General features: G+C 45.3%; 2 protein-coding genes across 2 annotated transcripts in view; one reads left to right on the top strand and one right to left on the bottom strand.

Moving 5' to 3' along the window:
* LOC146042609 (cell adhesion molecule CEACAM7-like) overlaps positions 1-2351 on the top strand; it is a 31765-nt gene extending 29414 nt beyond the window's left edge. Inside the window, exon 6 of the mRNA XM_083162686.1 lies at positions 1161-2351. Within this exon, the coding sequence (XP_083018812.1) occupies positions 1161-1166 (6 nt within the window). The 3' untranslated portion in view covers positions 1167-2351. The remainder of the gene's footprint in view (positions 1-1160) is intronic.
* LOC146041548 (immunoglobulin superfamily member 1-like) lies at positions 1270-13471 on the bottom strand. The gene is made up of 4 exons (XM_083161505.1): positions 13264-13471; positions 5621-5869; positions 2227-2496; positions 1270-1328 (listed from the first exon to the last, which is right to left on the bottom strand). Exons 1-4 carry the CDS (start codon positions 13340-13342, stop codon positions 1270-1272), a joined length of 657 nt encoding a protein of 218 aa, XP_083017631.1. The 5' UTR covers positions 13343-13471.
* Positions 13472-25590: the final 12119 nt, after the last annotated feature.

Below are 25590 nucleotides of genomic sequence, written 5' to 3'. Positions count from 1 at the left end.
TATGTTAACGGTTCTTTAAGTTTAAGCATTAATATAATGTATTGCAAGCTCAACTCCACTCGTGAGCATAACTAGCGAGAATGTATAATCTCACTGTTAATAATAGCGAGTATCATACCATGACATGTTGGAGTAGTTAGTTTACTACAGTTGCCCAGCATGTTGGATATTAAAATGTAGGTTATTATTATTAATACTATGATTACTATTATACTGGGCCAGAAATGGAATTCAAGTTGGTTATGCAATATACAAATTAGGTGAAATTTTGTCACAATGTTGCTTGTACAATGCAAAATTCTACAAATAAAATGTTTTTGAAAAAAAAAAAGTTATTTTATTACCACACACCAATATATACATAGAAGGCTAGTGCCCCACACGAGGAGATCTTTCCTTATCCTCTCTTGGATATTTTTTTTCCATATCAACACTATACTCCCAGGGAGCACCTCCTCAACATTACTTGCCTGTGGCACCCACTAACGTTGACAGGATTACGCTTTCTTACCAAGTTATAGTTTCAGTTGTTCAGTGCCCTAGACCCACACTCCCATTTCCCCTTTCTCCCCAGTTCTTATCTAACACTTGTATACAGGTGGAGTCTCCCTTATCTGTATATTCCAAAAACCAAAAATTTCCAAAAAGCCATGGTTTTTCAGAATATCTCATTGGTTTTTTTTTTGTTTCCCCCTCGCTACCTCTTTTTTCATACTTACATCGTCCCCCGGTGTCCACGGTGGCCATCGAGATCCTCTTCAGGTGCATCCCCGGTCCCAAGGATGCATTGCGCAGGCGCACCGGTGACATCACTGGGGCACCCACACACTGCACCCCTGGGACCGGAGATGCCGCTGAAGAGGGTTCCAAAACCACCGTGGACGCCAGGGGACACCATCGGGGTACCGCTGGGGGACCAGGTAAGTAGAAAAAAATGTCCAAAATCCGCAAAAATCCCTTATCCAAAATGCTCCTGGTCCCGAGCATTTCGGATAAGGGATACACAAACCATATATAGTTTATTAAATTATAGGTATTTTAAAAATCTGTACTGAAACAAACACATAACCCATTCCTATTCTTTAATGTGGTGATAGACCAAAAAAAGTCACTTAAAATTAATTATATTACTGATTAAAAGATCTTTTCTTTTTTTTTAGAAATAAAAACATGTTATAATTGTTGGGTTACTGAGGACGAAGGTTAAAGTTGGTTTATGACATCTGTAACAGATCTCTACTTCTGCACATCTTCATCATCTGAGAGTTATCAGATCTGAGAGAGTAGCTGGTACCTCAGATCCATATTCCTCCACCTTCTGGATTCCTCTGAAGTGTACAAGTATGATGATCAAAATCAAAAAAAGGACCAGTACTGAGAGAACATGTCGGATGTATATCAATCTGTGTACTTCTGAAACTGAAAACAGAATTTTTTTAGAGAGTAATGTGCATAAATGAAAGCAATATACATCATGAGCGATAAAAATAAAAAATATTGTCAAAAGTCTTTTATCAATGTCATGATGCATGTGTGACCAGGGTTGGACTGGTCAATGTGGATAACGGGGTAACCCTGGGCCTAGAGGGCCCCACAGCCTCGCTGACCAGCTCCTCCTTTGGTGATCTGCTTCTAACACCGCTTTCAGACAGCGGCGGCCGAATAACCCGGCAATTACTCAGCTTTTCAAGTCATTGCTGTCAGACCTTTTCACACAGGAGAGGAAATTTCCGGGTCTAATATTTAGACCCAGAGATTTCCTCTATTACATGGGGTTTTTTCGCCTGTGTGAAAGGGTCAATCCGCATCTTAAACTCGGGTTTCCAACCCTGGTCCGGATTGACTCTTTCACACAGAAAAAGGACCCGTGTTTAATGAAATGGAACTGCTTCACCTGGGAATTTAATTTTCTATGTGAAAGGGGCATACATTAAACAATCGATTATACATATAGAGGGTTATTCTGGTTGATTTGCAGCATGGCGAGTCCACCAAACCCCGCCATGCGAATGGTTGACTGGGGCCACCCATTCTCAAGCACAATTCACACTCAGGGCATGCGAATGGATGTTACACAGTAACATCCATTCGCAGGCCAGGGGGAACGCCCACACCTTTCGATGGTTGCCGATGTGGTGCGTGCATTAATCCTCATAAATTTATCATAACTTTCACCTATAACTACAGTAGTACAAGAGTCATGTACATTAAGAAATTGCTACTTACCAATTATTAATTGCAGAACATGATGTTGCTGAGACCATCCTTCTGGATAATTATAGAGGCATCTGTAAGGTCCAGTATCAGTTGTATTTACATTTGCCAAAGTAAAGTTTGCAACATTCCCATCACCTGTTTGATCTATATAGTTTGTCCAATTGTCTCCTATATATAAACGAAATACCTCGGCATAATGGTCACTTGAACACTGGATTGTTACACTTCCTCCCTTTGTAACCACTTTACTGGGGATGGCTTGCATGGTTTCTTTAGGTTCTAGTAAAAAAAAAAAAAGAATATTTGTGCAAAATACATGTTGAATCAGATTCCATATGAATTCCATATGAGAAAGCCGGTTCTCCCCGCTGTCAGTGCGGGGAGAGCCGGCTCTGCTGCAAAAGGGAGACCAGCGCTGGATCCTGGATCGGTATGTATATTGGTGTAAAGTTGAAGTGTGTGGATGTGTATGTAATAAAGTTTTACTTTTCTGTGTGTGTGTTTTATTTTAACATTCATTTTACAGGTGGACTACAAGTCCCAGCAGGCCCATTAATGCCCTGCATGCTGGGACTTGTGGTTCTCCAAGTCCCAGCATGCGGGGGAGGTCTGCTGGCACTTGTAGTTCTCCTGTATTAAGCAATGTTAGGAATGTGAATTTAACCCTATCAGGCCGGCGTCCAATGGCCAGGGACGCCGGTGACAGCCCTGGGCTTCAGCCCTGGACGGGTGAAGCCTGGGGGTGGGGGACCCCTTTATTGGGGGGGGTCCCCACTCCTCCAGGAACCCCGTCCAAGGCCGACCAGCCACGGTGCTTATGGTATGGCCGGGGGACCTTGTGTAAAAAGTGTCCCCCGGCTGTGGCATGACACTGCGGGCTGTTGGAGCCCGGTGCTGGTTTCAAAATACGGGGGACCCCCAGATTTTTTGTCCCCCGTATTTTTGGAACCAGGACCGGTCCAAGAGTCCGGGGCTGGTTTCAGAAATACGGGGGACCCTTACGCTTTTTGTCCCCCGTATTTTTGGAACCAGGACCGGCTCAATGAGCCCGGGGTTGGTTATGTACAGGAGGGTCACGCCTTTTTTTATTTTATTTATTTTTTAATGACAAAATCGCACATTTCACCAAAATCGCACCTTTTCATTCCGAAAATCGCCCTATATCGCACTTTCTCGCACTTTTCATGCCGGAATACACACCTCATTAAATATGCGAATTCGCTGCAAAAAATGCGATTTTAAAAAACGGCGATATAGGGCGATTTGAGAAAACAATCACATTTTCTCAAAAACGGTCAACCCACTAAATCTCGCCCATAGTGTCAAATTATCATACAAAAAACAATAAACACATTAAGGATCAAGCTAAGCTAATAAAGTAGATTAGCAGAAGCCATTTTTTCTAATGTGGTGCTGTTGAATTCCTTAATTTGTAAAATCAAAACATAAAAGTTAGTGATTTGATTACATTATTTTACCAAAGACAGACCTGCGCTAAACCATTTGAGCCAATCATTTTATGTATTTCCATTGGGGCATGTCCAAGAAGGTTTAATTCTTATATCAGTAATAATAAAGGAGGCAAGTAGATTTTCAATGGGATTATTTTATGTCCCTGGTATATGGGGCACTACTGTGGGGTGTATTGTGTATTAGTGGCGCTACTGTGTGGCATATTATAAATAGGTAATACTATTATGGGGCATAATGTTTATAAGGGGAACACAAAAGAGGAGGATGATGATGATGATGACATTGATAAGCATGTATACAATACACACAAGATTATTGTACATCCACTGGCGAGTGGATGTACAATAATCTTGTGTGTATTCGATGTCTTCTTGAGCCTTTTGGTGAAGGCTTTTTGTATTTCCTGGGCAGAGTGTCACCATCTGCGCTGTGGGTTGCTTAGTAAATTCTTTTTCTAAGCATGTATACAATATTACAACAAATTCATGCACTGTGTGATTTTTGGATAAAAGAAGCAGTACATCTGTACTTTTCTGTAAAGCGTGGAAGATAGACTGTATTCTGTATGTAGAGGCCAGCAGCATAACAGGGCACTATGTACCTGTACCATAGAAGGCACAGGGCCACCAGCACCAGGAAATGCAGAACTGTCCAGAATATCCTGAGGATGCGCTATGCGTCAGACTGCAGATTTCATTGTTACATAGGGCCTTATTCTGGTCGATGCATACTTTCCCGAACTCTTTCGGATGGCGTTTTTTAGCCGTCTGCGCATGCGTGGGCAACGCTATGCGCATGTGCCACGCAAGGTCTCCGTACTTGTTCTCACTAATACCGTACAGAAATGTGCACCGCATTCACTTTGGAGATATGGGCGTATTATGGGCGTCATTCTGAAGTACACAGGGGCGTAGTTTCAAAGTGGGCTAAACTGGGCGTAAACATGGGCGTACTCGAGGGAGTGCACTAATTTTGGTACGCATACATTCGGACAGCACACCGACTGCACACGAACAAAAAGGCAGGAAATATGCGGTCTTCATAAGCAAGTATTGCTTTGCGGACACCACTCGGTCATGCGCTAGGCATTCGGAACGCCCAATCAGTACGGGCGCACCTGAACCAATGTCAGCTGAACACAATACAATCCACTCCTTTACTCATTACTCATTAATTACACTCTTGTCATTGCTTCAATTGGAATCATTGCAGCTTAAATGGACCATTACAAAACACACAAATATATGCTGCCTTTTTGACACACATTTACACTGCAAGCAATGGACAGAACTTCCTATCACTAATATAAATATCCATGTCACTTTTACATTCACCAATAACAACGGTGCGTACGGGCAGGTTCCCGTCCGTTCTGACGCTGTAAGACCGTGCAGACGCTGTAAGACCGTGCAGAATATGTGTGTGTCCACCGCACACGCAAGGTTTGGATGCCGTCCGTAAACACGCCCTCTTCTTAAAGTGTGAGTCCGTCCAAATGCGGAGGACCGGTGGGCGTTTCTTCGTACAATGTCCGCACAGCGTGGCGTGCGGACCGCTCCGAAAGAATTCGGCAATTTACGCACCAACCAGAATAACCTCCATAGTTACATAGTTACATAGTAGTTAAGGCTGAATAAAGACTGGCATCCATCGAGTTCATTCTTGGTAAACTGGCATTTGAAGAATACTTTGGGCAGCCCTGTAGCTTTGATACTAGCTGCCAGGTGCCATTACTGGCAGCCCGATAGACAGAAGCCAGTGCTGTGGGCAGCATCAATGTTATCCTCAGGGCCTTGCACTGTCTGTGATGCCCTCCCCCCCTAGTAATGGCTCTGGTAAAGGCTAGCAGGCTATTAATCTTTTTTTTTTACGATTTATTTGTCTTTGATTTAACTATGGTCATCAATAAAAAATAATATAAATTTTTTACCTTTTAGTAAAATCCTTATTTCATTGCTGAACTTGGTATTCAATTGCCTCTTACAGGAATAAGTGCACTCAAACTCCAGCTGTGTAAAATGAAATTCGACTGCAGATCCATTGGACTTCTCATGTAGAAATTGTGTCCCATCTTTGTACAGGCTGATTGTCTCCCCTGGTGTTGCTCCATCACATCGCACTGTAACAATACTGCCCATGGGAATATTTGGATTGGCAGATAAGATAGGAGTCTCTAATTCTGGAACATAACAAAATATATAGAAATTGCAATGTGTTTTGCACCAATCACAATGGATTGCTTTAGTTTTTTAAAGAAATTGATTTCCCCATAATACAATTTGAGCCTCATTCAGACCTTTGCGCTAGGCTGCATACACTCACAGCCTAACGGACAGGTCAGTGCCGCCCTGCTAAATGCCAGCCACCCACGCCACCTGCATCCCTGCGCTTGCATGTGAGGGAATTTATATGAGAACACCTCTTCTCTGATCGCCAAATACAGGGCGGGCGCTGACATCATGTGAAGTCAGCCGCCTGCTTGAGCAGGCAACACAATGCCTGTGTTCCCAGGGAAGTGCCCAGAGGTTTTGTGGGGTGTTCCCCTGCTCCAGACCCCTGTTTGCCCCGTCCGCCCAGTCTTGAGAGAAAGGGTGGCAAGTTTGAAAGCTGCTGAAAACGTTCACTTCTGGAGTTCTGGAGTTTGCACATGTTCATAAAAGTGCATGCGCAAACTGCAAACATTGGGAAAGGGTCCGATTTTGGCTTGCTGTGAGATGGTCTGAATCGGCCCCTTTGTCTGGTCAGTTCATGTATTTTAATAACAAAATCAAAATGAGGGTAATATAGAGTAGGAAAAACACATTACACATAAAAAACTAAAGATGAATATTCATAATACAATAATATACAGAATACATTTGTGGCACCCCCAAACAGGGCTGCCCCATTCTGAATTAGCCCAGCAGGAAGGGGTTAACAAGCAGCGCGCGAGGAGACTGAGGTGGGAGGGCACCGGATGTGAGGGGGAGGAGAGAGTGAACTCGTGGCGAGACGGAGAAGAGAGCAGTAGGACGGGACGACGCCGGGAAGCCTGTGAAGACGCGGGGAAGCCTGAGAAGACGCCGGGGAGAGAGAGGTGCGGCAGCGACGCGAGTGTGAAGAGAGAGAGAGGCGGGGAAGTGGCGGCAGGAGCTGAAGACCCCTGGAAGAACGCGAGCCGGCAGACAAGACCCCCCAGCGTGGAGCGGCACAGAGCAGGAGCGGCGCGGCTGAGTGTGGCAATGCTGCAAACGCAGCGCCCACACTAGGGTGCCCCTGCAGAAGAGGTGGCCCGCACCAGACGGACGGAGACCAGGTCGGGACGGGCACCTTGCTCCAGAAAAAAGGTACTTTCTAGTGCAAGGCCCCCAGGCTGGATCCCCAACCTCCACTCCCTGCCACCAACGTAATCCATTGCTGGAGCCTTAAGTGCCCACTGGAATAGCCCCCAGGCTGGATCCCCAACCTCCACTCCCTGCCACCAACGTAATTTATTACAGGAGCCTTGGGTGCCCACTGCAATAGCCACCAGGCCGGAGCCCCACTATTCACTCCCTGTCACCAACGCAGCTTTACCCTATCCAAGGGAAGGGAGAAGCCTCAAACCATTCCCGGATCCCCTTTTCCCCTTTTTCATCCTCTGTTCACCTGCCACTTAATGGGAGTTCATACAAAGCCCATTTAAACAGAGTAATCCGTTGTCAATTCAGGGGACAAGTTACATTACACTTTGGGCCTTATTTTGGTTCACTCTTTCTGACAAAATCCTTCTTAGATGGACAAAACCATGTGCACTGCAGGGGAGCATATGCAAAATGTGCAGAGAGAGTTAGATTTGGGTGGGGTTTTACTTCAAAGTGAGATCTATATTGAAGTGTAAAAATAAAGCAGCCAGTATTTTCCCTGCACAGAAACAAAATTACTCACCCAAATCTAATTCTCTCTGCACATGTTACATCTGCCCCCCTGCAGTGCACATGGTTTTGTCCATCTAAGAAGTATTTTGTCAGAAAGAGTGAACCAAAATAAGGCCCTTTATCCTGCATTACAGTGATTCATTCTGGGAAATGCTGCCATCTTGTGGTTGACATTGATTATTACTGAGACTCAACTTTCCCTGTATTCTAAGTGCTGATTTGACATTACTTCTCAGGGAATACTTTGCTTGATACCTACTAGTTAGGACATTCCTTCTGTATTCTGTTCAATTGTGTCTGTTTTGATGTCATGTGATACGTGATAAGTTATCTGTACATGTAATGTTAAATACTCCGTGAATTTATGCACTACTTCCTAGAGTCATTTGATTGGGTGTCGCATAGCCGAGTGAGTAGACATCCGCCTGCAGGGACCCAGTTGGCGGTCAGCGGGGCCAGTTTATTCACTCCCCAGTATACTGGAGACTGTTGGGGAAATTGGTTCTTTGACAAGTAAGTGTTTAGCAAACCCATTGTTGTTAGATACCCATTTAGTGGTCTTGTTCCATTTGCACTAAATAAAATTACAGTTGTATCTGTCCGAACGCCTTGCTCTGGTTCTTACGGAGGTGTGGTCTTCCCAACTGGCGGGGTGAAGAACCTGCGAAGGGAGAAGATATCCGGCCCAAGCGAAGGTAACAACCAGGTAACGCCCCGGCTTGTCACACATTAATAAATCCTTGTGATGAAATATAAATGGTCATAATATACTAGAAATAGGAGGGAGACAACCTGTAATATACATGTTATGAAACTTCACACAGGTGTTGTTTGTATGTCTCATGGACCATGCACATACTGTACCTGCGATGTATGGAAAGCCATTGCATTCCCTGGGGTCTATTTGCCCCAGGCCAGTGCCTCTGGAGCTTATTGGGAGGCAGGTAGAGGATGCTTTCGGGTTGATTGTGAATGACAGAGTGGCCAGGCAGTATTCTCTACCTGCACCCCAGTCTGTCACCAGTCAGTGATAGACTGTCAGAATACTGATTGGTGGATGGCTGTATTTATCCACCAATCAGTGCCCTTACAGCCATTTACTGTATGGATGCATGTAAAGAGAAGGTGAGGAACTACAGGAGAATAAGTTATGTTTTTATTTTTTTATGAAAATGGGTGGGTAGGTGCATTGAATTGCACAGAGCCTACAATGCAGTTAAAATGGAAGTTCATATTCTACAGGACTTTTAGTTCATTTAAACACATCGTGCTGTCTCCCTATGTGGTAATCATGACCAGAGCCGGATTAAATGGGATGGGGGGGGGGGGCTCAGGGGGTCAGTTCCTCCAGGGCCCCCTCTCTCTAGGGCCTCCTTGTGGTCAGCATTTAGAAAAATATATATAAAAAAAGAAAAGGTTCAGAGGGCGCTAAGACTAAATCAATAAATACGTAAATGTTTAATTAAAAATGCTTATCAAGCATTGCATCATAAATATAAAATACAAATCGATACAGCTTGGATGAAATTCTTTCGGATAATCGATTAACATACAACATACAATTAACAGGTAAGTACAAAGGGCTGACGCGTTTCGTCATTTCAATGACTTGGCTGGCTCAAAATAAGCTGGTGTTTATTAACTCAATAACAGCTATCAGATTATTGCTCAGAGGGTGGACATGTGCACTTTCAGAGGTGCTGTTCTATATATATATATATATATATATCGAGCACATATTGGGGTATTCTCTATCTGTCCATATACACAGTTTGGGGTCACCCAGAAAAATTTGTATTTCACATAAAAGCTGACTTTTATTTATCAAATGAGTTGCAAAATGAATAGAACATATAGTCAAGACATTTGCAAGTTTAGAAATAATGATTTGCAATATTAATTTTGTCCTTCAAACTTTGCTTTCATCAACAAATTGATGCACTTTTGCAGCAAGTACAGCATTGCAGACCTTAGGCATTCTATTTGTTAATTTGTTGAGGTAATTTGAAGAAATTTCACCCCACACTTCCTGAAGCACCTCCCACAAGTTGGATTGGCTTGATGGGCACTTCTTGAGTAACATATGGTCAAGCTACTCCCACAACAGCTCAATGGGGTTGAGATCTGGTGACTGCACTGGCCACTACATTCCAGACAGAATACCAAATCTACTAGGGCACTATGGGTGTATTCAACTGCACAAATATGTTTTGATTATTCATCAATTATTTATTGTAAATTAAGAAACTGATTAGGTGGCCACCTACAAATAAATTTAACATAAATGCACAGTATAAAAAATATATAACATTTTACATAAACATTCTTTCAGGGTGTATGTAAATTAGTATAATTAGTAGCTACAAAAATAGAAACAATTAAGATGCTATAAATCGCTCTCTTAAAAGCATATGCTAGTACTCTGAGTATATTCCGTGATCCAGCACACTTACTTGATCCAGTAATTATATATAGAGAAATGTATTACTTTTCCGTTAGAGATGAATTTTTACAGATGGTATTATTGCTCAATTGCTTCACCTGTCGTGGTACCCATCTGCGGCACCCACAACAGGGAATCTCGTGGAAATAGGTATGTCAGACAGGGTATATGCAGGCAAGTGTGCCATGGGTCAGGGCGGCGTCTCACACCCGCAGCGTGACGATGATGAGTTGTCTCCGGCAGAGCAAGATTAAGGTCTAAATGGGCCTGGAGCTGAAAATGATCAAGGGCCTATTATGCGCAATAATAGGGGTTGTGTCCAGCACCTAATAATGTGGGGGGCGTGACCAGTGTTCTATTTGGGTGGTCTGCTCATGCGTCTCTATTTGTTTAAATACTTTCAACTAATTATATATGCCTGGAAAAAGCAGGGGGCTGGCATAGGAAAAATGCAGGAAGATATATTGGCGGGTGCCCTCCAAAAGGTGCACCCGCAGGATGCCGATGTCCTAAAATCCTAAGATACTTGCGGGGTGAGGCGGCACTCCAGTCATAAAAAGAATACTGAAAGACAAAACTTGATAGACAACATTTCAGCACCTTTTATGTGGTCACCTAAGTTTACCACACCATATACCGGGATGCGGTTAATATGCCAGTGGTCGGAATCCCAGTGGTCAAAATACCGATGCCAGAATCCCGACCACTCTAATGCACTTTGTCCCTTTATGGGTGTCCCCTTTATGGGAGCGATCCACAGCCCCCCCCCCCCCCCCTTGTCGGCATTGCGGAGGTCGGGATTCCGGCGTCAGTATTTTGACCGCCGGGATTCCGACCGCCAGCATATCATACCGGACCCCATATACCCCTTATACAAATCATGCAACAAAAGAGTAACCCCTTTATATTGTACTTGCCTCTTAGACATTATGCCACATGGAATGAGCAAAAATTCATATCGACAGCCAAAATTCACACTATGGCACACGGATTGAGTCAAAATTCACGTTATGCCACGTCGATTAAGGCAAAATTTTGCAACATGGAGAGAGCCAAAATACACACTATACCAAACAGATTAAGCAATAATGCACAATATGCTTCATAAACAGGCATTGTGCGCCAAAGGTGCGCATTAAAAATTACACCATAATGCCCATTACATGTTAAGCCACACACCATAATGTCCATTACGTATTATGCCAAACACCATAATGCCTATTAAAAATTATGCTACATAAGTGCTGCTTACCTATATGCTCATTGCCAGGGGTTACATGCTCATTGCCATGTGGGATTGCATGCTCATTGCCAAGGGGGAATACATGCTTGCGGTAACTGGGGGACAGCCGCCGCCTGGCAGAAATGACAGCCATTGGCAGCCGGACAGAGAGCAGGGGGCTGCCCTGCTGTATTCAGAGCAATGCAGGTCCCGGCTATTTGAAATAATACCCCTTTCACTCCAGAAAATGCAGGGATTTACCCGGGCTGGCCCCTATTACACCAGCCTAGTTCCTGCATTTTCTAGTGTGAGGAGAGAAAACTAAACCCCCCCCCCCCCCCCCTTTAAAGTTTAAAGGGGGGGGGGTAGTTAACCTGCATTATCTTCGGAACCAACTGACCCATTTACATGTGGGCTTCGAATGATTTTCAAATGATTTTGGCCCTGTGAAACTGGGCCATTTGGTTCCAGAGAAATCTGTCCTCAAACAACATGAACAGCCATGAAATGACATTTCAAACATGAAAAAAACGGTTTACCCGCAATATCTCTAGAACCAATGAACTCATATGGACCAGCCTGGTATCAGATTGAAGGCCCAGCGATTTGTATTAGACTAAGATCAACCACGAGCTTCTGTGATGCCATTGGAACCAGGTGGGGGTCGGAATTAGCAGGTCTCATGTTATCCTATGGGGAAAACGTTCCAGCTTTGCCTGGCGTTATCTCCGGTTCCTGGGGGGCTAGCAACGCGGGGCCGGGCTCGTTGGAAAGCCCTGACCCTCAGCTATAAAATTTAGAGAGTGAGCCTGGAGCTGTAGCTCCATCAGGCCCATTGTTAATCCGGCTCTGGTCTCCGGTGAGCAAGACACGGTGTCTCTCACTCACCGTGCCGTGACACGTGCTGCTGCAAAGTGCCATGTATGGTGGGTGGACCTTGCCGGAGACAGGTGCTGCTGATGGATTGCAAGAGACTGTAACTCTCACCCGCAGTGTGGTGGTTGCTCCTTTTGCTCAAGCTGTATTGTGGTTCGCTTCCAGCTGCTGATAATTGCAGGTATCCCAGAGATTGCGGTAGCTGTATTTGTCAACAATGTAGTGGATGGCTGTTAACAGTTGCACAGGGATCAGGGAATGTCCAGAATGAAATACAAAGCTGCATACATTCTTTAATGTAGTCCTCTCTGCAGTGGCGTAACTATATATTTTGCACCCCCCCGCCAAACTTTTCCGGCGCCCCCCTCTCTCTCTCCCTCCCCTCGGCGCCCCTCCCCATGCCCATACCTGACAGAGCCGCATCGTCCAGTCTCCCGGCGCCGGCTCCTGCTGATAATGAAAAGTGACTCTTAGAAAATGGCTGCCAAAACTGTCTGCAATACGGGGGCAGCCATTTTCTAAGTGTCAGTTTTCATTATCAGCAGGAGCCGGCGCCGGGAGCGAGTGACGGGACAGTGACCGCAGATGCGGCCGGGCAGCAGCGCAGCGGGTAACTATAGCACCGCAGCCCCCCGGCGCCCATAGTTACTCTGCGCCTCCCCGCCACGGCGGGGGCTGCGGAGGCATAGTTACGCCACTGCCTCTCTGGTGTTTGCGGGTACCAATAAATGAAGCTGCCACTTTAAGACCTGTGAGGTGTCTATTTCTCAAATGAGAGACTATAATGTACTTGTCTTCTTGCTGTGCACTGGGGCCTCACACTAAATGCAATATAGATAGATAGATCTATAGATAGTTATATTGAGATATATATATATATATATATATATATATATTGCACAAGCAGCTTATGCTCAATAAAATGATATGTTGCATGTTTATATTGTTTGACTGTGATACTGTAACAGTCAAACAATATATGGGGGGGTTAATAGGATGATAGATTCAGAAAGTGAGAGATTTGGAAAGAAATTTCCAGGTTTTTTTTTAAAGCGCCAATCATTTACACTGCAAAACCATATACTAACACTATGAATATTATATAGTGAAATCTAAAGATAAGTTCAGATTTTTACCTTGGATCACTACTTTTACATTGTCAGAAATCCTTCTGATTGAGTCAATCATGCAGAAATAATAGCCTTGATGCTGCATAGACACATGTGCTATATGAAATATGGCCTCAGGTCCATTTGTATACTGCTGTAAGAATTTCTTTCCATTTCTATATAGACTCACAGTCTCCCCCTGCAAAGCTCCATCGCATTGGATTGTCAGATTGCTTCCCAAATAGACGCTGTTTTCTGGTTTCACAGATGACTGGCTTCACCTGTGTATGAAATAAAGCAACTCACAAATTAAACTGTTAAAATCTGAAATGCTTGGCGCTATAAATGTGGTAAGAAATTGATTTAGAAATATAGAGATAGAAAGTACGAAAGACAGAAAATAACCGACACTCCTTAAAAAATGAATTGGGCATGGTGCCCTTGTGACAATGCCCCTGTACGGTGTGGTGCAAGATGGCGTACCTTAATCTGGAGCTGGTGACGGCGGCGGCTTCTGGATTCTTCGCGGCTTCTGCTGGGGAACCTGTGGCAGGGAACGGCACAACCCAAGGGACCCACAAAAGACAACTCTACCACGATTAGCAGCGACAGTAATTTATTTACTAACACACGGATTGACCGCTGCAATATCTCAATGACAAATGACAAGAAGAAATACTCAATGAACAAACACCTACAGTAAAGCATACAATCAAACAATAATCATTCTATCTAGCAATCAATTTAAATGGCTCAGAAACCTCAATATAATCTATTGGCAAATGAATCAACATACACAGTCACGTGTCAACATAATGGTCCCACGTCGACATATATCCTCACTTTGAATTAGGACTTAACTTAGTGTGCACACTGACTACGAGCATGGCAGAGCAAATTAACAATCCCTTCAATAGGGTACAGGCGGGTTCCCGTTACCTAGGGCAACCCCCTGCTAGACATTACAACGAAGGCTGTAGATATAGGCTTGGCAGTGGTGGCAAATCTGGCATGCAGCCAGAGGGGTGTTGCAGGTGTCTCTGGGCTGCTAATGTCGCAGGGTGATCAGCACCCCAATAACAGTTGTCCCCTATGCAGTGCAGAGCCACTTCAATAGCTGGGTAAAGTGGGCCAATGTGGGGTGCAGGCCAGCCTGGGGGTAGGGGTGCTCCTGTACCTTAACTCTCAGCTGCAGATGCCAGCTCCTGCTGGTCATGACTCTTCAGGGTCTCTCACTCCTCTCTATGGGCGGGATGTATTAAAATACATCGCCGCCCTTCGCGCCCCCCCCGCCGCGATGCCGCCGCATATGTACTAACATATGCGGCTGGCATCGCGATGCGGTGACGGAGGCCCCCCGCGATACCTGTACTGTGGTCTGCGGGGGGTCTCCGTCACCTCCCAGCCGGCTTCTGCAGCTTGTTTCACGCCGGGGACAGCTAAGCAAGCTGTCCCCGGCGCTTCCTCCTCCCCCTGCAGCCGGAAGGACGTCCGGCTGCGTTGCTAGGGGGAGGAAGGGCTTACCTTCCGGGGTCCAGGAGGACCTGCAAGAAGGTAAGCCCAAGGGAGGGGGGAAAGGGGGGGTCGGCGAGGCGGCGGGGTTGCGGCGACGCGGCGGGCAGCGAAAAGAAGCCCATAGGCTTCTATAGGGTATCGCCACCCAAAGGTGGCGATACCCTGCCCTGCGAAACGGCTGCGAACGGGTTTTAGTACATAGGAAAATGCGGTAAAATAGGGGTTTTACCGCATTTTCCCTTTAGTACATCTCGCCCTGTGTCTCACTCTGCTGGCCAGTCACGCTGCCTGGCACCTATCAGCAGCACCTGATCTCCTCTTCAGTGCAGGACAGGGGAACAGCTTCTCCATTCACTGCACACACGCTGCTGGGTTTTCTACTTCTCCTCTCTCTGCCTGAGTATCACCCTGCTCCCAGCACGTCTTCTCACTCTCTCCACACTTCCTCCCTCTCACCTTGCTGCTGGGATCACCTCTGACCTCTCAGCTTCCTGTCACAAGTGCAGGGGAGCTGGGACACTAGCTGTCTGTTAACCCCTCACAGCCCTGCTGTTTCAATAAAAATGCAGTTCTTTCTCTGAGCAGCATTAGCTGCAATTGACCTTCTTTGAGGGCACAGGGACACCTCTGGGGTGGACTGCCACACCCTCTCCTGATCCGCACTGCAATTGACTACTAATAAATCAACACATTAAGGGACAGATTTATTAACATATTTTTTTTTCACTAAAATAATATTTTTTTACACTCTTTTCCCAATATTTCGGTACCTGTATGTAAAGGGCTTTTGGAGCAGTTATAGATTTTATGAAAAACTGCTCTAAGGAGGTCATTCTGGTCTGTCGGCTCCCCAGCGCGTTCACACAGGGAGCGATGTTTTGTTTGTGTACATTCGCATAAACATTTATGCACATGTGCAGGCTCTTTGGGCAAATGGACGCGGCAAATTGAATATTCGCCAGCCCCTTCGTAAGGAGCAGTGCATTTCATGGGTGTCCACATGATAAGTTAACACTGGGCATTCCCATGCAAATGGCACCATGACACGGGTGTCAGGGGCGGGCAGCTGATGCCACCGGATGTCAGCTGCCCGCCCTGTTCACGTAAGATTGTGACTTAGATTTGCGAGCGCTTAAGAAATCATTTGATGGTCAGGGATCATCGAATGATTTGGTGCCCGCATGCAAGCCTGCAAATGGATTTTTATGCAAAACATCCATTCCCATGGGTGCAGGGACATTCACCGTGCGAGCAGGGGCAGGAGTCTGTATTGGCGGTGGGCTACGTTTAGTTGGCTCACAAAGCTGAAAAAATCACAGCTTTGCGACTCAAAAAGGTTGACCTCCTTAATCAGACTTTTTTAGTAACCAGATCACATTTCCCATACTAATAGGAGATGTGATCTAGCTAAACTTATTGTTTTTAAAAAGTGAAAAAAAAAAAAAGCAATCAGTGATGCTATGGCTATACTAAGACAGCATCATCACAGGACTCATCGTGATATGTCTTTCTCTGTCTATATGCTGAAAAAGCTGTGCTGGGACATGGGCAGTGCGATCAGCTATGTGTCTGATGGACAGACAAGCTGATCACTGTGGAAGAAAGAAAACAAAATCATAATCACCTTCAGCGAGGGACCTGAGTCCTGCTGGTCCTCAGGTCCTCCTGCGTGGCCTCCAGCAGGAAAGTAATGCTGCTGAGCGGCGCTCAAGTTACAGAATCAGAGGTGGAGGATACGATGACAGACAGTGCCCATGGAGCATTGATCACAGGTGCCTGGCTTCAGGTAAGTATAGTTGGCATGGACGGGCGGGTTGCATACTGGGGTGGGGGTAGTTGCGATGGGGAGGTATAAGATGCCGTAAGATGCATCTTGTGCACAGATTTGAAGTAGGCATTGCTAGGTGGTGATGATCAAGATGGACATAGCTGTTTCTGATGCAAGTGCCATGTGAGTGCTATGGGCATGGGGTTTGGATTATTATATAGGCAGTCAATAGGTCGACATGCAATAGCTGGACGGGGTGAAAAGGTCAACATGAAAAAGGTCGATAATTAGTTTTTTACATTTTGTTTGTGTCAATGTCGACACCTGACAACATGGATCTCCAATTAGTGTAAGGTGTACCCTCGCATGGCATGCACTCACCATGCTTCAGGCCCGGTGCCGCACTGCACTCGATACTGTTGATAATTTACTGTTCTAGATTGTAGTACACGTGGATGGATAATAGTCTGAAAAGTGCAAGAAAATTAAAACATTGTGAAAAACTTTCAATGTACCTACCTTTTGGCATTATCGACCTTTTGAGCATGTTGAGCATGTTGACCTATTGCCTATCGACCTTTTGGTGTTGACCTATTGCCTGTCTATCTAGACACTGTGGGGTAAATTTATTAAGATCAAACAGGTACAAATGCACCCGTTCATAACCGTTTGGTCTAAAATACGTCCGTTTACCATGTACGGATCATTTACTATTCATCATTTACTGGAATTTGTATTTAGGAACGTCAACTTCAGCCAAATTAGGATATACAAATGAGTACATTATGGACAGAATTCAGCTTTCTATGGCCATGAGTGCTATGGTGTTCGGCTCATTTAATAACATTTGTACTGCTGAATTCGGCTAAAAATACAAATAGAACACATGACACTCTGGCTGGTCAGCCCTGTCCGAGTCCCTGGGGGAGTGGGGACCCTCCAAAAAAAGGGCTCATCACCCTCCAGGGCACCCCTGACCCGGGTTAAAGCTAGGGGCTGTCCCTGATACCCCTGGGCACCAGGTTGATGGCAACTAAAGGGTTAAAAACAAGTGTTAAAATAAGATATTGGGTTTTGTAGTAGAACTACAAGGCCAAGCAATTCTCCCCCATGTGCTGGGACTTGTAGTTCTACTACAGAACCAATACCAAAATAACTGAACAACAAGCCAAATAAAGTACAACTGTATTACATACATACATTCATACCTATCTTGATCTGCAGTGTCAGTCTTTGGGGGAGCACCACACCTGGTAAGTTGTGTCAAGTTTTACTACAAAACCCAAAATCTTATTTTTACACTTGTTTTTAACCCTTTAATCACCATCAGCCTGGTACCCACTGCCCAGGGGTGCCTGGGGCAGCCCCAGCTTCAGCCCAAGCTTAAGGTGCACTGGAGAGGGGATTCCTTTATTGGGGGTCCCCACTCCCCCAGGGACCCGGCCAGGGCTGACCAGCTAGGGTGTCATATTTTGCCGTGGTAACTTATATAAAAAGTTTTCCCTCAGCTGTGGAATGACACCACTGGCTGTTGGAGCCTGGTGTTTGTTATAAAAATACAGGGGACACCTATTTCCCCCCTGTATTTTTGTAACCAGGACTGGTCCAAGAGCCTGGTGCTGGTTTCTTGAATACAAGGGTGACTCCATTTGATTTGTCTCCAACCAGAACCAATGGGCATGTACAGATGTGTCCACATACACTTTTCAGAAAACCGTGCCTTGGCACTGAATTTGGCCTGAAAGCAGGGTTGCCTACCTTCCCAGAATGGCCGGGAGGGTCCCGGAATTCAGGTCCCCCTCCCGGCCCTCCCTTAAAGGAGGGCAACCCTCCCGTATAACCCCCATCTCCCACAAACAGCCCCTCGGCGGGGGTGTCCGCGGGTAAAATTATCCGTTTACCCTAGGAACGCCCCCCAACAGGACAACCCATCTGTGGCTCCGCTCCAAACCGGCTCTTTTTTTCTCCCAGCGATGGCCCCGCTCCCCGCCAAACAGAGCTGGCTGCCCTCTCCCGGAGACGGCAGCTCCAAAGTCGGCAAGTATGCCTGAAAGCAGTCCTCATATCATGTTGTGCCCTGATGTCTGCTGAGCAGCAAGTTGGTATGTATAGTTTTAACACTGGGTGGTGTAATGTACTGTATTACAGCTTATAAAGTGTTCCACCAATGTAGTGAATAATTGTTTTTCAATTGCAGCAATGGTCTGCTTTGGATTTACTAGCCACTGAAATACAGTATTATCCCCCGCAAATACTGTGCCTAGGAAATTAATCCGAAATCACTTGAAATCATATTTCATCTACAGTACACGAGCCATAAAATCATATTTTAAACAACTGTTTATTTGATAGAGATATAGAAAATATGTATATTTCATTAATATATATTGTATAGTCTAGTGTCTGAGCGTGAGCCTTTCCTTGCCACAGCTCGGTGCCACTGTCTCAGATAGTGTCAATCTTTACTGGGATATGTTGGTATTTGTCTCTTGCTGGTCCCGCACAAACCTGGAGCCTCGGAGGTAGTGCTTGTTTTGAGGTTACGCTTCTCCCGGGGTTTGCTGCGGTATTGTGTCCGAACCTAAAATCACGAGCCGACAAGGAGACTTAGGTGGTGGATGTCCTTAAGGTCAGGTCCTGAGGCTCGTGATGTGATGCGCTCCAATGCATACTGCATTAGTCCATTGGTGGTCTCTTTATCCCCATGACCAATCTCATGGGGATATGGTCATTGGGTCTACAGCAACTAGGTCGACAAGCATTGGGTCGACACCACTAGGTCGACAGGCAACAAGGTCGACATGGGTCTAGGTGGACATTGGTCAAGGTCGACATGTGTCTAGGTCAACAGGTTATTATGTCGACACAAGCATTAGGTCGACATGGGCAAGGTTGACAGTCAAAAGATCTTCATGGTGTTTTTCACAGTTGTTTGAGCCGACATGTGCCAACAGGTGGTATTTCATATCCTACCATCCATTAGGGCATGGTGGGAGAATAAAATAGTTTGCCGAGCGTAGCGAGGCACCGTGCCCGAAGCATCACAAGTGAATGTGGTGCACTTCAAACTTTGTCCACTGTGTTGACATTCGGGTAAAAAAACGTGAAAAACCCCACGTCGACCCTTTGACTGTCGACCTTGCCCATGTCCACCTAATGTCCTGTCCACCTACACCCAGGTCGACCAAGGTTGACATCAACCTTGACCCATGTCAACCTAGACCCATGTCGACCTTGCTGATTGTCAACCTAGTGGTGTCAACCTAATGCTTGTCGACCTAGTTGTTGTAGACCAAACGATCCCAACCCATCTCATGATGGTGAGCATGTCTTACTGCATGATAGACATTTATGATTTGCATGCTGTGGATATGCATTATATTTAAGGTTTGGTCAGGTTCAGCCAATGGGCGGGATATATTTATATACATCGCTGCCCTTCGCCACTCGGCCGCCACGGTGCCAGCGCATATGTACTAACATATGCGGCTGGCATCGCGGTGCGATGACGGAGGCCCCCCGCGATACCTGTAATGTGGTGTGCAGGGGGTCTACATCACCTCCCTCCAGCCCAATATGTTATGTGCCAGACATTTTTCTCCATATGGTATGGTAGTGGTTCCGAAACTGTGCGCCGCGGCGCCCTGGGGTGCCGCAGCGCAGAGACAGGGGTGCCGCTGCGCCACTGTCGCTAGATTCAGCAGCCTCCTGTAATAAATATCACCATGCGGGTGCAGGGACTCCCTGCCAGGAAGTGAGAATCTGGCGGCTCGGAGGAGTGAGTGGCAGGAAGGGGGCAGGGACTGAGCGATGCGGAGTCGGAGAGAGTCAGCCCCAGCAGTAGGGAGGGAAGAATGATGGCGCTTACCTTGCTGCGGGAGTGTGCACAGAGCGGGAGTGTGCACAAGTGTCTCCTGACAGAGAGACACTGTAGCACAGTAGGAAGTTACTACAGGGGGTGGGTACTTTTGTAAGTAATTTGTGAAGCTGGCAAGAAAGGGGGGAGGGGGGGGGGTCCAGGACAGTGCTGTACTCATAGGACGGGGGTGTTTGGCAGAGCCGGTTTAAGGTGGGGAGTCAGTACCCCTAGTTTCTGCTATAACCTGAAGTGACTCTATCGCTACACCACAATTCTTGCATATAGCAAGTTTCTGTTTTATGTAATAGATTTCTAGTTCCAGCTAGAAATATAGTAACAATTTTTTTCTAACTGCCTAAAATATAGGCCTGTTTCAGCATGGGTTATAGTTTTTGAATGTTTGCAAAACTACAACTGCATTTGCTAGCATATGGGTGGGGGCAGAGGCATAGCTCGTGCTCCGGGCACCAAAGGTTTGCAGGGCGCCCCTCTGCTGTGTCCTGTGTGGCAAGCCTGTATCACAGAAGTCAGGTTGGGTAATCAGCAACATCTGTGATCTACTGATATAAGTGATTCCAGGACAAAGGGTAAATGCTCTTGCTGGTGGATTAGCTGCACAAGCGATAGGCCAGGGTGTGGGCTATGGTAGCGACCACTGAAGCATTTGGAGAGTCTATGCTGCGATTACCTGTATGCTGCTCAGTGGCGTAACTAAGTTTTAGGCGCCCCCCCCACCGCTGCCCCGCCAAGCACCCCCAATCCCCCGCCGCCCTCCCCCCCCCAATCCCCCACCACCCCGCCGCCCATGCAAACCCCCCCCAATCCCCTGCAGCCTTACCTATCGCGCTGGTCCCGGCGGCTCCGTTCTTCTTCTGCTGAGGACCACCACAAAATGGCCGCCCCCATACAGCAGACAGTTTCAGAGAACTGTGTGCTTTATGGGGGCGGCCATTTTGTGGTGGTCCTCAGCAGAAGAACGGAGCCGCCGGGACCAGCAAGATAGGTAATTCTGCGGGGGATTGGGGAGGGTGTAACTATAGCACCGCAGCCCCCGGCGCCCCTACATGCACAGCGCCCCCCGCGGTGGCAGGGGCTGCGGTGCTATAGTTACACCGCTGATGCTGCTGCCTGTAGCTCACTTGCCTATGGAATTTATCTGGTATGCTGTGACCTGCTTTTCAAAATAAAGACCAAAAACTTCATCTGAATCCCTGTGTTTGTGATCCTTGTCGCAATTACTATCATGCGAGTGCTTCACTATAAGGCAAAGCACTCGCATATTAAGGTTGACCCCATGAATCCAGTTGCCGGTCCACCATGTTTCAGCTTGCAGCGGCTGCATGTTATTTCATGCAATTAAAGTGGCCCAACCAGCAAACGGTCTGCTCCCCACACAATGCCTTGTTGCTGCCTCCAAAATGCTGCATCGCTGGTAAGCGACCACAGTTATGTCATGTGTGCACGCATACCTAATAGTCTTCTGTATATCAGAGGGACCTCTTGGTGGTATTTGGACTTAAGATCCAGAACAGGCAATATGTTGACACCATATGTTCATCATGTATGAGGTTGACATTGACAAAATGTCTTTATGGATAAAAGGTCAACAAGTACTAAATGTTGAAAGACCCAAATGTTTTGGGGATTTTCATGTTTGATTACTGTACCTATTATATGGTTTACTATTCATGTCACTAATCATAACCTTTAGTAACCTTGTGATGAGCAATGCATTTCCACAATGGTGGTCCTAGATGGAAAAACCATCCACAATAAATATAAAAAAATCAAAAAACCTTTTGTCCTTACCAACCTTGTGCATGTTGACCATTTGGTGTTGGCCTAAATATTATTGACCTTCTGACTGTTGTTGACCCTTTGAACCCTCCTGGTCCCTCCGCACTTGCAGTTCAGCCATTAGTATGTCCTGATCACTGCTGGCCACAGTGATTGGACAGCTCAATGCATCCCACCTGGTGGGCGACAGGGGTAAACATTTTCCAAAGTGGGTTTTTTTTAACTCACATTTTGTAATTTACTAAGCACCTGCGTTCATTCATTTCCTATTTTTCCATGTGGATTTACAGGTCCCAGCAAGCTTGGAGAACCACAAGTAAGAACATGCAGGCCATTAAAGAATCCACAGGTTCCTTTAGTTCAACAAGAAACTAAACATTTACAATAATTACAGGACACACGGGATGTGCATGTAGTGAGTGCCATATGCAGTATGTTTAATACAGTAATAGTATGGATAAAAAATAAAATACATAATAAAAAATAGTTTAAATTCTGGCACAATATATTTAATGGGGGTGGTCACTTTAAATAGAAATTGCAGCTCCCAAGTAGTACTCTCTGGTCAATTCTATATACTGTGCCTGAGTATGATTTCGGCGGGGGGATATTGGAGTTGGCTTAGCAGGGACGCATGCCTCCCCCCACATCTACCCCATTAGTCACCTATGTGAATGTCTTCATGGTGTCCAGTTTTTCTCCTTCCTTGGCCTGGGTCTCTTATTACACCTCTTATATCTTCTATCCCCCTACTTAATTGTAACAAATACAGTATGCCACAGCATACTATGCCTTTCACAAAAACTCTTCCTCTTTCCCAACCCCTCTATATGGGCATGGGGGCCCTGCCACTTTTGTCAGTCCTTGGCCCAATGATTTTACCACCCTGTATACACATGCACACAAACCGTATGTAATAGGACAAACAATTGAAATTCTTGTAGTAAAATAAATGAATACTCACACATAAAGCACAGGAAGCCGATTAACAGGAGCATGTTACAGACCATTGTACTGCCAAACTGTCTATACAAGCTTGTTTCATACAATGGGGAAGTATAACATGATGGTACACTGTAGGCAAAGACAAATGACAGATTAGGCACAAAAAGACTTCTACTAACTTTAAATAGACCTTCTACTGCAAGTCACCAGATTGTCACTGGAACTGCCGCTGACTATAATTGGCAGATACATTCTACAGTATTGGCATTGTTTTGGGGGTCTAAATATTAAGTCTAATAACTAGTCTTGGAAACAGAAAAAAACAGTGAAATTATTTCACAAATGAGTGTTAAAGTTTCTATGTTCCCTGTTTCCCTGTGGAACACAAACTGTTACTTTAAATCTAAGCTCCTCCCTCCTGCAAACCCATAATGCCAGATTCTTGTTAGGTGCCTTGGAGTTAGAACACAGTTGATAGGGCAGCTGTACATCCCTCCGTAGTTCAATACCTTTTTCTTTTTCTTTATAATTGATTTTGTTTTATTTTCTAGGTTACTGTAGGTCAGTTCACTGGTTATAACTAGGTAAAGCTACAGCGCAGCAACTTTCTCTGCTGCTGGAGACTAGCTTGCCATGCTGCAGCCACACAATGGGGGGGGAGCAGCTGTGGGGACCCCTCCATGCGCTCTGGTCACAATAAAATGGATTGTCGGGCCCAGGGCATACTTGCCTACTCTCCTGGATTGGCTGGGAGGCTCTCGAAGATCACGTCCGCCTCTAAGCCCCCAGAAAGGGCAAATCCCCTACAATGGCTCCAGCCTCCCACAACCCCTATTGGTGGGAAAGTTCATGGGAGCCAGATGACCCTGCCCCCTGCTGTGCAATGCCTTTATTACCGACATTGCATGGCAGGGTTGTGGCCATGATGATGAAATCGCAATTGCCATGCTCTCATTCTGGCTCCATTGGCGAGCCCCGCCTCCAGCCCACCCCCTTTTGATTCATGCCTGCTGCCCCCTCCCCCTACACCATTCCCTAAAAGTTGACAAACCTGGCCCAGGCACAGTGCGCACCAGCACCCTTGCAAAGGATTTCAGGTACCCAGTTCTGTGTTGGATGCGGGACACCATTTCTCTGTTACAAGGGTGGCACCCGCTTGGTGGTAGTCATGACAACCGGAACTCGGCGAGATTACATTGCATAAAAGCCGTTGTTCCTTGCTGCATCCGCCATTTTTTTGAAACCACAACAGGTTTATTTAGGTTGAACCATTTCTGTCCATATCCATAAATAATATCTAAAAGGTAATTTATCAGATAAAAACAATAATCAGACATATGGGGATATACAACAATAAAATCTAATATAATTCACATAATAAAATTGGTTTACATAAAAGCTGTTTTAAGATCTGCAAGGAGTGACACTTATTCTAAAAAAACATTTAAGTTCGAATTCTGTGTTCAGGCCCTAGTGGGGTTAGGGTTTTGAGTTTGAAAATCCATTCCATTTCTGTTTTTGAAAGTCTTTTTTCAATATCTCTAGTTCTTGACTTTGGAAGGATTTGTGTTATAACCCAGAAATTTTTGATAAAAAAAAAAATTTCTGGGGTATAACACAAATCCTTCCAAAGTCAAGATATTGAAAAAAAGACTTTCAAAAACAGAAATGGAATGGATTTTCAAACTCAAAACCCTAACCCCACTAGGCCTGAACACAGAATTCGAACCTAAATGTTTTTTAGAATAAGTGTCACTCCTTGCAGATCTTAAAACAGCTTTTATGTAAACCAATTTTATTATGTGAATTATATTAGATTTTATTGTTGTATATCCCTATATGTCTGATTATTGTTTTTATCTGATAAATTACCTTTTAGATATTATTTATGGATATGGACAGAAATGGTTCAACCTAAATAATGACTGTAGACCTAAGTCTGGTCTGACAGATGTACCGATTCCCTCCGCACTCACCAAAAATCACCACACAACCTGCTCATCCCACAACACATTTGAAAAGAAGCTCCCATAACACATGAGTGCAGGCATGCATTAATTAACAAATTCATGTGTAAGTTTGCTTAAATTAACCATTCGTTGCCAACAGCAGATAAAGGTGAACAACTACAAATAAATGTTAATTGAATTTAATTTGCAATTAAAAAACGCAGATGCAAAAAAAATAATTTATTTTAAAACAGACACCGTCCTGCACATCAGCAAGCAAATTGCAGCAAAGGATGAAGAAATAGTAGCAGAACAAACTTAAATTACCACTGATATCAAAGAGAGTGCTCAAGAAAGGAGAATGGCAGAAGAGGCACCAGCACCCCCAGCAGCATCAGCAAGGGCATCTACAGTATATCAACAGAACAACAAATTGGTCAGGAAGGGGCAGCTCCGGAGGAAAGAGAAAGGCCCGGCACCAGTGGGGAATCAAGCCAAGAAGCCAGCCATAAAAGCAGAAA

The sequence above is a fragment of the Crinia signifera genome, chromosome 19 (genome assembly GCF_055691185.1).
Source record: "Crinia signifera chromosome 19, ASM5569118v1, whole genome shotgun sequence".
Lineage (NCBI taxonomy): Eukaryota > Metazoa > Chordata > Amphibia > Anura > Myobatrachidae > Crinia > Crinia signifera.
This window is presented reverse-complemented; position numbering and strand designations above follow the sequence as displayed.

Coding starts and splice junctions, on each gene's coding strand:
- LOC146041548 (XM_083161505.1), bottom strand. CDS start 13,342: ATGCAGCATCAAGGCTATTATTTCTGCATGATTGACTCAATCAGAAGG. Junction 5,870..13,263: donor TGTAAAAGTAGTGATCCAAG/GTAAAAATCTGA, acceptor GTTATGTTCCAG/AATTAGAGACTCCTATCTTA. Junction 2,497..5,620: donor AATAAGGATTTTACTAAAAG/GTAAAAAATTTA, acceptor TTTTTTTACTAG/AACCTAAAGAAACCATGCAA.